The sequence below is a fragment of the Micropterus dolomieu genome, linkage group LG09 (assembly GCF_021292245.1).
Source record: "Micropterus dolomieu isolate WLL.071019.BEF.003 ecotype Adirondacks linkage group LG09, ASM2129224v1, whole genome shotgun sequence".
Classification (NCBI taxonomy): domain Eukaryota; kingdom Metazoa; phylum Chordata; class Actinopteri; order Centrarchiformes; family Centrarchidae; genus Micropterus; species Micropterus dolomieu.
In genome coordinates, this window is record NC_060158.1 from 2,290,883 (window position 1) to 2,303,168 (window position 12,286).

Genomic DNA, 12,286 nt, shown 5'->3' on the forward strand with positions numbered 1-12,286 from the left:
TTCAGCTTCTCTCATGATAATTTGCAATTAAAATCACTTTTGTGTTTGATTATTTTCTGATGGACAGATGATACATAATTTTTATTTTTTATTTAGTTTATTTACTTACTTGTATATGTTGACTACCTCTGGGATGAACAGTGTTGTGTTGTCTAAAATAAAGAGAGTTCTGCTCTTTCTGCTTCTTAGTTCATCAGATAGGACTTTGTTCTTTCTATACAAACTTTTATTTTGAAGGTGTGGGAAGACGTGGTACCGGAAGCGCTTTAACTTCCTGTGTCAACACGCTAACGTGTTCGTGTGTTCCCGGAGTGAACTAGAGCCTGTATGTTTGGATAAACCTTCTTTTATACAGTCAGTGGGATAAACGTGTTAAAGTGGAAACTTTGGTTTCGCCTTTCATCTCCTGTTAGCCACGAATGCTAACTGAAGTTAGCTTAGCTTGCTAGCTGGAAATAGACGGAACTCGGCCACACAGCGCTGGTTGGAGGAACTCTGAGTCCAAACTGTGTTTTTCATTTGTTTAAAATGTCTAAAGTCCAGATGCTGAGAGGTTTTATCAACCAGCGACTAACTGCGGCTGCTGAAGAGATATTTGGGCTGTTTGAAAGAACGATATCAGAGTACGAGGAGGAACTCTGTCGTTCCAAAGAGGAGAACCAGAGACACAGGAAACTACTGGACGCTGTTTTCCAGCCTGAAGTCCGGTTACACAGAGCAGGTTTGTCCTCTTTACTGCTTATTCTCACTGCAAACCTGCTGAAGACGCTGAAGTCAGCTTCAGATTCGGCAGTTAAGGGGAACTTAAGTTAACTTACATTGCCTGGCTGTTGCAACTTTATCAGCTGTCTCAATTTCAGTTGCTACCTTGTTGTGCCATTTGTGAAACTGGACCTTTTACATACTTTACCTATAAATCATTGAGCGACACTTTAATTATATTTAATTTACTAATACATTATTCAGAATTTTATCATTTATAATAATTAACACTGATAGTATTCGTTGTCTGGGCTTTGAACACTTAATTTCCTGCATTCTGGTGAATATTCCTGCACCAATTTATTGAGGAAATGTCTCTCAACCAACAAGCTAAAGGAAAGTAAAAGGAAGAATTGGAGAACGAGGGAGATGGACGTTCAGCCCCGACAAAACATAGCAAACCTGTGGAAAAGGTTTTGGATTGAACTCGCCCCAGATGGAAAGGAAACTCTTTTGATCTGCACCGTTGAGCCAATCAGATTTCAGCAAAAACGAGTTGGGAGGGGCCGCTCAGATCCCCCCTCCATATTGAAAGTAGCCTATTAGTTTGGCCCAGACTGACAGACACACAAACAGCCTTACCTACACCTGACCAGTCGTCAAATTCAAAATGTCAGTATTTAGGTACTTTAAACCCTTTTAATGTAAGAAAAGCCATACGAAACTGAAGGTTAATTGGTTGTCCCTTCTCTTACTTCTCCAAAATTTAACGTTGGAGGACAAAAAATATATATACAGAAAATAATTAGAGATCAATGTATTATTTTTTATGGGTGCTTAGGTTAAAAGGGACAGTCAAGCAGAGCAAAGGAGTCTCAGAGCGAGGAGGACAGAGAGAGAGCGACAGGTGTCTGTGTCGCGGTCAGGTGTGTCATGTTATTCTCTCGCTACTTTGCGGCGGACTGTTAACCGTTTGTGCAGCAAATACACTGACTGGAAACTGTAAACATTTATAGCCAATCTAAATGTTTAGATTACAGCTTTGCTGACAAGCCCTGAAGCTGTGAGCAATGAGCTCGCTCTCCCTCCTTACTCTAACCGCAGGCATGCTGAGTAATGGTGGGGGGGAGGGGTCACGTTACATGAACTTCAAACAAAATATAGCAATATTACTGCGAGTAGCCTCCGTACTTTGAAGACCTGCGAGACAGGCTGCGTCAGGATTATTAGCCCACATATAAATACGGAAAATATTTTTTAGGTTTTTGTTGAGTTACAATTGGGGCTAAAGCCCTGGAAAAATGACCTGGCGACGCCGATGGTGCTTTTTTGCATGTAGACAACATTAGACTAGGTCCAAAAACCACTAAACCTAGAGCTCTCAAATCTGGACTAGATTGTCCCAGAGAGGCTAAGGTTTCTTTTTTGTGAAACCTTTATTCACTTTCAATCAACCCAACGGATTATGGACTCTTAAGTGATGCAAACAATTTAAGTAGCTAAAATATGATTTGATGTGGGGGTAGAACAAGAAAAGTTATTCCTACTTCTTCCTACCCCTTTTGAACATGACTTTTATTTGGATTATCTGCTGGTGATCTTAGTTTTTTGTTGTCTTTTAACATTCAATAAAGAATTATTTTTATTTGTGAAAATACTATAAAGTGCTATTTCGCTGCTTTTTTGGCACGTAGACCACATTAGACCAGGTCCGGATCCAAAACCACTTCACCTAGAGTTCTCAGATCTGGACTAGATTATTCCACAGAGACTAAAGTTTCTTCAGATTTGTGAAACCTTTATTCAATTTGTGAAAATAGGTGGTATAACAATTTGAACGTTTAACTTCAGTAGCTTTCACATCAGGTGTAACATTAGCATTATAGCTATAACTTTAGTTGTTCTTGCCGGAAAATGCTACCATAGCTCATATCGATAGACTCGACTCTACTCAGCTCTGCTCCGTTTTCCATTGCAGATAGAACCCAGAGATTGTACGTAGCTTGTCGTCATAGCGACGCCACACACAACTGCCGCGACGTAATGTTCAATGCAAACATTAATCAGAATGTAAAGACAGATAAGTGGTATGAAAACCTTCCAGCTGCGTTTTCCGCTGCCGTTGTTGCTGCAGCGGTCTGTGTGACGGCGGGAGCAGAGGGCTCTGTGAGCGGGCGGCTGGCCGGCCTCACACGCTCCTCCCGTGGGTCACAGCATTATTCCCCCGCAGCCATCACTTCTTGTAAAACTGTCAATATAGGAAATCTACACAGGTGATTTCACCTCAAAACTTCTCAGAAGTGGATTTAGTGATGAAATTCCATACGAAAACTGTAAAATATAAAACTTTATGTTGCTGGCCTCTGGTGCAGCAATGATGATGCAGTGAATAGTGAATATTCTCTCTGACCAATCAGCAGTCTGTCGTGTTTTCACGTTACATTTTAGTATCCCTCAGCTCGCTTGGAACCTCGATGGAGGTGATGTGAAAAAAAAGTACCTGGAAGCAGGTACAGGTGCAACATTTCTACAATGGAAAACCAAACAAAGGCGAGTCAAAGGGCTTCCGCTCAGACTAGCTTGGTTTGAGGGCTGCTTGGCAAGCTTTATGACACGTTTCATTGTGACGTCACAAGTAAAGGGAGTGAAGGTCTGGACTACAAACGAGCTGTTTTCAAGCGGTTCAGAGCAGAGTTTTCTGTGAGAGATGGGAACTCCCTTTGGGCTGGACTTAGGGCTTTTTCACTTTTCAAACCTGTTACATGCACAAAAAAGATATATATAACTCAATAAAGGAGAGGGGAAAAGCCAAAAAGCGGAATACCAACTCTTTTAAAGGACGATTTATCTGCTTTTTTCACATGTAGACCACATTAGACCAGGTCCCGATCAAAAACCACTATACCCACAGTTCTCAAATCTGGACTAGATTGTCCCAGAGAGGCTAAAGTTTCTTTTAAACATAGTTTCAGATTTGTGAAACCTTTATTCAATTTGGGAAAATACTTTTAAAGGACGATTTATCTGCTTTTTTTGCATGTAGACCACATAGTACCAAATACAGCCAGCTGCAGTAGTGTGTTTACAGCAAACAGCTGATGGAGTTACGCTAAATACTGGGTCCTGAGTTTGCTTTAAGTTTTCATCAGCAGGAAGTTTTTACACAGAGTTGAAGTCGGTGTTCTCCTCTCAAAACAAGTGGAACAGCTGATTACAGCTCGTTAAATATCCCGTTCCTCCGACGCTCAGGCAACACAGACGTGATGCTGCAGCTGATCTGCAGCTCCTGTCTGCTGGAAATGTTTTTATAACCTTTCACACTGTCGCGATTCAAACTTCCAACTGAACTACATCAGCTGGTTTATTTGCCTAATGTTCGCAGGTCTTTAGACCACTGTGGAAACGCACATAACAAGCGGCTGAAGGAACCTTTTTGTTCCTTGAAAAGAGATCCGGGGACTTAAAAGTCTTTGGTCTTTGATCTTTTGGTCGAAACGAGGCTATGGAGGGAGACACAGTGCCGGTAGACACTGCTGAAGACCCGACTTTTAAAAGAAAAACAACAGTTCAGTCAGTGTTTCCCAAACATACTTTTTACTTTGAAGCATTTATCAGAGAAACCCAAGAGTTATTACGTTACAAGTCGTGACATGGTGGATATTTTACAAGAGTTGACCAGGTAAAGCAACATTGAACATACCAATCAGATATCATTTGTTAGCTACCACGTTGGTTCAACCACTATGGGTTGCCTGCTGGTTATACTACAATACTTTTTGAGAGAAATAAGCTTTTGCATAGTTTGGGGGAATTTTAATCTTCAGTAAATTCACTGTTAAAAGCTGTAGTGTCTCCAATATCATCCCACCTACCAATGGTCTCCTTCTGGTTATACTATAACACTTATTAACACGTAAATAGAGCGGCTGCGCCAACGTGCATGCAGCCTGTTGCAGTCGCTCCCATTCGTCGTCTTATTTTCTAACTTTATAACGTTCTTTTTCATGTCTCACGTGTGTGATTTTTTGGTCTATATGTAATTTAAACTATTTTCTGTCTAATAATGCTAGTTGAGAGAATTTTGGTAAGCCATGGCACCTTTGTGCAGCAACTACATGGCCACTTTGTTTACACTTGGGACATGCTGATCACGCTGAACAGCATATCTGTAGCCCGGACACTGAACTGCTTGCTGTGGGACTCCGGCCATATTATCTGCCACAGGAAATCTCACATGCGATCGCTATTGTTGTTTACATTCCACGCTCTGCCAACCCGACATAGGCCTGCTGAACTCCAGACTCAACACCTGAGTGGCCTCATAGAGATCTCGGGTGACTTCAACCAGTCACCATGACCACCGCACTAACTAACTTCACCCAGTATGTGAGCTGCAATACTAGAGAGGAGAGGACCCTGGACCTGCTGTATGCTATCGTTAAGGATGCATACAGATCTCCCCTCCCCCCCTGGGCAGGTCAGACCACAACCTGGTTCACCTCATTCCCTGCTATGTGCCTCTGGTGAAAAGGCAGCCTGCGAACAAAAGGACAGTGAGGAGATGGTCAGAGGAGACCTATGAGACACTTGAGGGATGTTTTGCCCCTGGAACCCCCGCAAGGGTCCGACGACCACCTACCCTAGTCTCTTAAAATCCTGTGGGAAACACCGAAAGTGTATTTTTTTATTGATCAATAAAAAAACATGTTTTATTGAATCACCTGCATGACGAAGATCCCACAGCTGATTCTTTCTGGAAGGTGTGGGTTATCTTGCCAGGCAGCCATTTGATGTTAACTCAGTCCTCTTTTCCAAGTCAATTCCGACGTATCTTGCAATACCGTCTGCAGGATTAAAAGAAAAACTATTACAAGGTAATTGTAAGGGGATAGAAGAAGAGCACAGGAAGTGCATGTTAGAGGTTAGGAGTTAGAGGTGTTATAAGAGGAAGTGTTCTCGGAAGAGATGAGTTTTCAAGACCTTCTTGAAGTTAGAGAGGGACGCCCATGCTCTGATGGCGTGTGGTAGCTCGTTCCATCATTGTGCTGTCACAGATACGAAAAGCCACACTGCAAAAACTAAAGTCTAAGTAAGATTAATTATCTTAATTGAAGGCAAAATATGCTTGTTTTTTTCTGACAAGATATTTCTTTTTACCAGGCGGCTTTTATGTTAGAGAATTTCACTTGTTTCAAGTTTTTTTTGTCCTTAAGTAGCAAGTGAAATATTCTTGTTCTGTTGGCTGATAATTTTGCTTATTTTAAGTAATATTTCCCCCATTTTATTGCTTTTTTTCCTTGTTTTTGAAAGCTCATTTTTTGCAGTGTAGGACTGAGATTGCTTTGTGTGAAGGGATGGCAGAGCCAGGCGGCGTTCGTTGGAGGAGCGTAGTGGCTGAGAAGGAATGTAAGTTTGTATTATGGAGTTTAGGTAGATGGGTGCAGACCCAGTAGTCACTCTGTATGCAAGCATTAGTGACTTGAATCTGATTGTGGAGGTCACTAAGTAATGGAGTGACATGAGTCCTTTTGGGCTGATCAAAAACCAGATGTGCTGCTGTGTTCTGAACCTTTTGTAGGGGTTTCACCACACAAACTGGAAGACCTGCTAGGAGGGCATTGCAATAGTCAAGGCGAGAGATAACATGTACCTGAAGCTGGGTGGCATACTGAGTGAGGTAGGGCCTGAGTTCAGTCTTAGAGAGGTTTAGCTGAAGGTGGCAAGCCTTCATCCATGCAGAAATGTCCAAGAGACAGGCTGTGATCCGCACAGACACACTGGCGGGAAGGATAGGTAGAGTTGCGTATCGTCTGCGTAGCAGTGCTAAGCGAAGCTATGTGAGCGAATGAACGGCCCCTGTAAGGTGGTGTAAATTGAGAGGAGAAAGAGCCCTAGCACTGAGCCTTGGGGGTCCCCTGTGGAGAGGGAGGAAGTTTATTGTCCTTGCCACAAAACATTGTAGGAATGCCCCAAGAGGTAGGATTCGAACCACTCGAGTGCTTTACCCGAGAGGCCTGTTGCTGAGAATGTGGGTAGCAGGATCCTGTGATTGACTGTGTCAAAGGCAGCTGATAAGTCAAGCAGAAGAAGAACCGAGGATTGGGCTGCAGCTTTAGCTGACCTTAGGGCTTCTGTTTAGACGGAGGAGCCGTTTCAGTAGAGTGGCCACTCTTAAAACCAGACTGATATGGATCTAGGAGGTCATTGCGTGAGAGGACTGTTCGATAGCTTTGGATAAAAATGGTAGAAGTGAAGCTGGCCAATAGTTCTCAACTTGAGTTGGGTCGAGTGAGGGCTTTTTGAGCAAGGGTGTAACCTGAGATATGGCTTGGAGGAGATTCGTAGGAATCGGGTCCAGTGTGAATGTTGTGGGACGGCTGTTGGTTTGAATGTCCGAAGCGCATCAGCCTTTAAAGATATAAACAATAAAACTCATCAATTCATACAGCATTTGCAAACTATTTTTGCTCTCAGTACTATGGCTGCAAATTCTCCTGTCCGGGTACAGAAAGCTGCCATTGAAGTAGCCCACCTCATTCTGTATTAATACATATTTCTCACAAGTAAAGTGGTTGTGTTTGGGGATTTTCTAAGCAAGTTTGTAAGTTCTTAGTGGTTCATGGTTCTACAAATTACAGTTTAGAAGCTCCGTTTAGAGCATACATTGTATCTAAGGGATAGTCAGTAGCACACTCTGACTCTTGCCTTGTCAGGTCATTGCTGCTGTTCTTCACATATGTGCTCTTCTTTGTCAGTTTTTAGGGTGGAGTTGCTCTCTTTGGAAATGGAACAGTATTTGGAGCAGTGTAAAATTTGGAGCTGGCAGTGTGAGGCTTTGTTCCATCTCTCTTTGCCCAACCCTCCTGTGATTGAGTGATATCTATTGGTCGCATGGGTTTAAGCAGTGCTCAGAAGTTATGAGACATTATGTGTTCTCTGTCTCTCCCTTGTAGCGAGCCATACATTTTCCTGACAAAAGTCAGGTCCCTGGCCTTAGTCGCTGAATGTGATTGGTGGTATAGAGTGTTCATTTGTCAGCATTTCACAGACTGGGAGTGGAGGTGGAGATCCAGGAAGCATAAGACAGTAGCAAAGGACTCTTTTGGTCTGACTTGGAACTTTGGATGACCCGTTAGCTGTAGCATCAAGGTATGTCAGTGGGGTCTTCTTTCTCTGGTGTTACACAAGTATACTTATTCCTGTTTCAGGATACACGTATACACCAAAGGGGTCAACTTGAAAGTGCTGTATGTATCCAGGCATCTTTTGAAATTTCTAGTCACATTCGTTCATGATATTTTGAGTGAGGGACGTCTCCATAAAAACATCATCATGAATATTTTTCATTTTTCTGACCTCTGAACTAATGACTAAACATTTTTGTTCAGACTTCTGGTTATGTTTCAAGAAATCAATTCAGCAACAGGTGTTTTTTTTTTTAAGTTTACTATAGAAGAGGTGGCTCACTCCTTTATGTAGAGCTCTGTGATTTTCCCTCTCTAACACAGATATTTTAACTGGGACGTCTTCCACTGGCCCCTTTTCCTTTTAAAGTAGTATTTTGCACTACAGGAAGGGAATGTACAAAGTGCAGTGACGTTTAAATATGGATTATTCATTTTCCGGCTGTGAGGAGTTTTGACAGGAGCAGCACACCAGCTTAAAGTGCCATGCTTATCAGAGGCTACTGTAGGCTACACTGGCTAAACTATGGCATGGAGGGACCAGGCTGTGAAGCTTTATTTCCATCAAAGAAACGGCAGAATTCGGCAGTGTGTTACACCAGAGCACCTGTTCAAAAACTTGCAGTTAAAAGGTTGCTGCTAAAGGAGCGAATACCTACGTTAAACTTGATGCAGCACCTGCGGGTTCACCAACCAGCTATGCACGTGGCGCTCAAGTAAAGGTAATAGCCTACATTATAACGGAGTTAAATAACGTGGCAAGTTGGTAGGGAATTAAATATAAATGTATCACTTACAATCAATGCTGTAGCGGTGAGACAAACAAAGCCGGTGTACCCTTTCAGACCCACCGCAATGACAGCACCGCTACGCTTCGGTAACTTAGACTTTCAGGACTGTTGGCTACCAATTACCTGCATTTCAGTTATTAATATCACTGCATGAGAGATGTTCTCAATTTCATCATTTTTTCTAAAATATATGTATGGATTAGAGTCAATTTATTTCCCTCAGGGGGAGAAATTAAGTTAATATTCCTGTTATAGTAATAATACTTGCATAGTATAGAAACATAATTGTTAATGTAATTTAAATATTAAAAATCAACTTAAGTCATTACTAGTGTTGTGAAATTAATGCATAATAATCGTGAAACCGTGATTATTTCTCTGACAATAATCGTACCAACAAAATCTGTAATTGTTAGGCCCAATATGTGAAGCTACAAATTTATTTTTAAACAAACAGTACTTAAACATAAAACATAAATTAATTAAATAAATACCATGGAAAAATTTCCAGTGTTACATGAATAAAAAACTACTAACTTGTAATTTGAGTAATATTTCTATACGTAGTTACTGATAGGTTAGACATATCATGTGTCTCTGAATGCTATTCATTTCATATTTTTAAAAAAAGCATGCCCTTGTTTGCAGCTTAAATTCAGTACCATGTCAGTAAATTAAATATTCACACAATCTGGCTCAATTTTTAGTCTGAACAGGAACACAATCAAAGCTCCGCTAACTACTAAAATCAATGACAAGAAAACAAAAAGAAATGTTACTTACATTTACATATATTAATTTATCCATCATTGGGCACTGAGTATAGCTGCCTCGGTGTTCGGTGCGCTTCGTCTTGTTTTGTTTTTGTGTGTTCAGTTTTTGGCTGTGATTCCCGGTGCTCTTTCAACAGGGAGGAGCTCATGAATATCAGGGGAACAACTCCAACGGATTTAATTCCCACTTTTCTTGCATCATCAGTGGAAATATTGAACATTTTGGTGAAGGGCTCGCTCGCTGTCGTTCGTGCTGTGAAGCGACGGGGGACTCCGCACACCGCTACCGCCAATGTTTCTCTCTAACGTGCGCTCACTGTGCAACAAACTGGACGAACTTCAGCTTCTGGTGGGGAAAAACAGAGACTTTTATTCATCTTCTACTCTGTGCTTCATGGAGACGTGGCTGTGTGAGCTGATACCGGACTCCACGCTGCAGCTGGCAGGCTTCCAACTGTACAGAGCGGACCGCGACACAGAACTCTCCGGTAAAACAAAAGGTGGAGGTGTCTGTTTTTATATTAACAATGGCTGGTGTACCGACGTGACAGTGATTCAGAAGCACTGTTCCCCTGATCTGGAATTTCTTATCATCAACTGTAATCCGTTTTACTCCCCCCGTGAGTTTGCTTCATTCACTCGGGTAGGTGTTTACATCTCACTGCACGCTAACGTTCAGGACGCACAGAGCATGATGGCCAACCGGATACTGTGTGTGGAGCAGACAAACCCGGACTCCCTTGTTATTGTTCTCAGTAACTTTAACTGGGGGAATCTCAGCCAAGAACTCCCCAAAAACAGACAGTTTATAAATTGTCCAACCAGAGAGGGGAACACTTTGGATCACTGCTACACCACAGTTAGCAGTGCCTATCACGCCGTCGCACGCGCTCCACTGGGACACTCTGATCACGTGATAGTCCATCTGATCCCTGCTTACAGGCAAAAACTAAAGCTCTGTAAACCTGTAGTGAGGACATCAAATAAATGGACTAGTGAAGCTGTTGAGGACCTCTGGCATGTTTGGACTGCACTGACTGGGATATTTTCAGGACTGCTACAAACAATCTGGATGAGTTTACAGAGGCTGTGACGTCCTACATTAGCTTCTGTGAGGACCGCTGCATTCCAACACGGACCAGGGTGAGTTATAACAATGACAAACCCTGGTTCACAGCTAAACTCAGACAGCTAAGTTTGGAAAAGGAGGAGGCATTTAGGAGTGCTGACAGGGCCGGGTGCAGGGCGTTAAAGTACAGGTTTAGCAAGGAGGTGTGAGAAGCTAAATGACTATACTCAGAGAGACTAAAACAGTTCAGAAAACAGTTCTCTGCAAACGATGCCACTTCTGTCTGGAGGGGGTTTAGACAGATCACAAACTATAAACCCAAAGTCCCCCACTCCATAAACGATTCTCGCCTGGCAAATGAGCTGAACCAGTTCTACTGCCGCTTTGAGAATCAGTCGGACACCATCCCCCATGACTCCTCCGCTCAGCTTCAGCCTCAGTCCACCACTTCTTCGCCCCCCTCCTCAGAGAGGGAAGTCAACGGTCTTTTCAGGAGGCAGAAACCCCGCAAAGCAGCTAGGCCGGACTCTGTCTCCCCATCCACCCTGAAGCACTGTGCTGATCAGCTGTCTCCGGTGTTCATAGACATTTTTAACACCTCACTGGAGACATGCCATGTGCCAGCCTGCTTGTGCATGTTGCTTTGGAGAATTGACAATCGACCATTTTTGTCGTTTGGTGTTGGTTAAAACCTGAGGCCCAGTCAAACCTTGTTAGAACCGTGCTAGAAATAGCAACCGCAGTCCCCTGGCTGTTTGTTGTTGAGAGTGATGTGTGGAGGGGGCAGGCCTGGTCTTGAAAGTGAACATTGTGAATTTCCGGGTGGGTGAAATGGGTTGAAGTGTCTTCCCATTAAATAACCCAAGTGTTATACTTTCACATCTGTCAGTGTATGCGTCCGCACTGAAGTACAGGTGCTGTTCATATAATTAAAAAATATCAAAATATCATCAAAAAGTTGATTTATTGATAATTGCATTCAAAAAGTGAAACTTGGATATTCATTCATTACACACAGACTGATATATTTCAACTGTTTATTTCATTTAATTGTGATGATTAAAACTGACAACTAATGAAAATCCCAAATTCAGTATCTCTTGAAATTAGAATATTAAGACCAATACAAAAAAAGGATTTTTAGAAATATTGGCCAACTGAAAAGTATGAACATGAAAAGTATGAGCATGTACAGCACTCAATACTTAGTTGGGGCTCCTTTAGCCTGCATTACTGCAGCAATGCTGCGTGGCATGGAGTCCATCAGTCTGTGGCACTGCTCAGGTGTTATGAGAGCCCAGGTTGCTCTGATAGTGGCCTTCAGCTCTTCTGCATTGTTGGGTCTGGCGTATCGCATCTTCCTCTTCACAATACCCCATAGATTTTCTATAGGGTTAAGGTCAGGCGAGTTTGCAGGCCAATTAAGAACAGGGATACCATGGTCCTTAAACCAGGTACTGGTAGCTTTGGCACTGTGTGCAGGTGCCAAGTCCTGTTGGAAAATAAAATCTGCATCTCCATAAAGTTGGTCAGCAGCAGGAAGCATGAAGTGCTCTAAAACTTCCTGGTAGACGGCTGCGTTGACCTTGGACCTCAGAAAACACAGTGGACCAACACCAGCAGATGACATGGCACCCCAAACCATCACTGACTGTGGAAACTTTACACTGGACTTCAAGCAACGTGGATTCTGTGCCTCTCCTCTCTTCCTCCAGACTCTGGGACCTTGATTTCCAAAGGAAATGCAAAATTTACTTTCATCAGAGA

The 12,286-nt window shown here is 42.6% G+C and overlaps 1 protein-coding gene across 5 annotated transcripts in view; it reads left to right on the forward strand.

Moving 5' to 3' along the window:
- LOC123976554 (gastrula zinc finger protein XlCGF26.1-like) overlaps positions 1 to 12,286 on the forward strand; it is a 37,546-nt gene that overhangs the window by 2,845 nt on the left and 22,415 nt on the right. For 3 of the 5 annotated variants that reach the window (XM_046058816.1, XM_046058820.1, XM_046058821.1), the window contains exon 2: positions 554 to 721. The exons of 1 other annotated variant lie outside the window; for it this stretch is intronic. In XM_046058816.1, the coding sequence (XP_045914772.1) occupies positions 554 to 721 (168 nt within the window). Of the gene's footprint in view, positions 1 to 262; positions 722 to 12,286 lie in introns of those variants that run through there. One more of the 5 variants, XM_046058817.1, reaches the window with a different exon arrangement.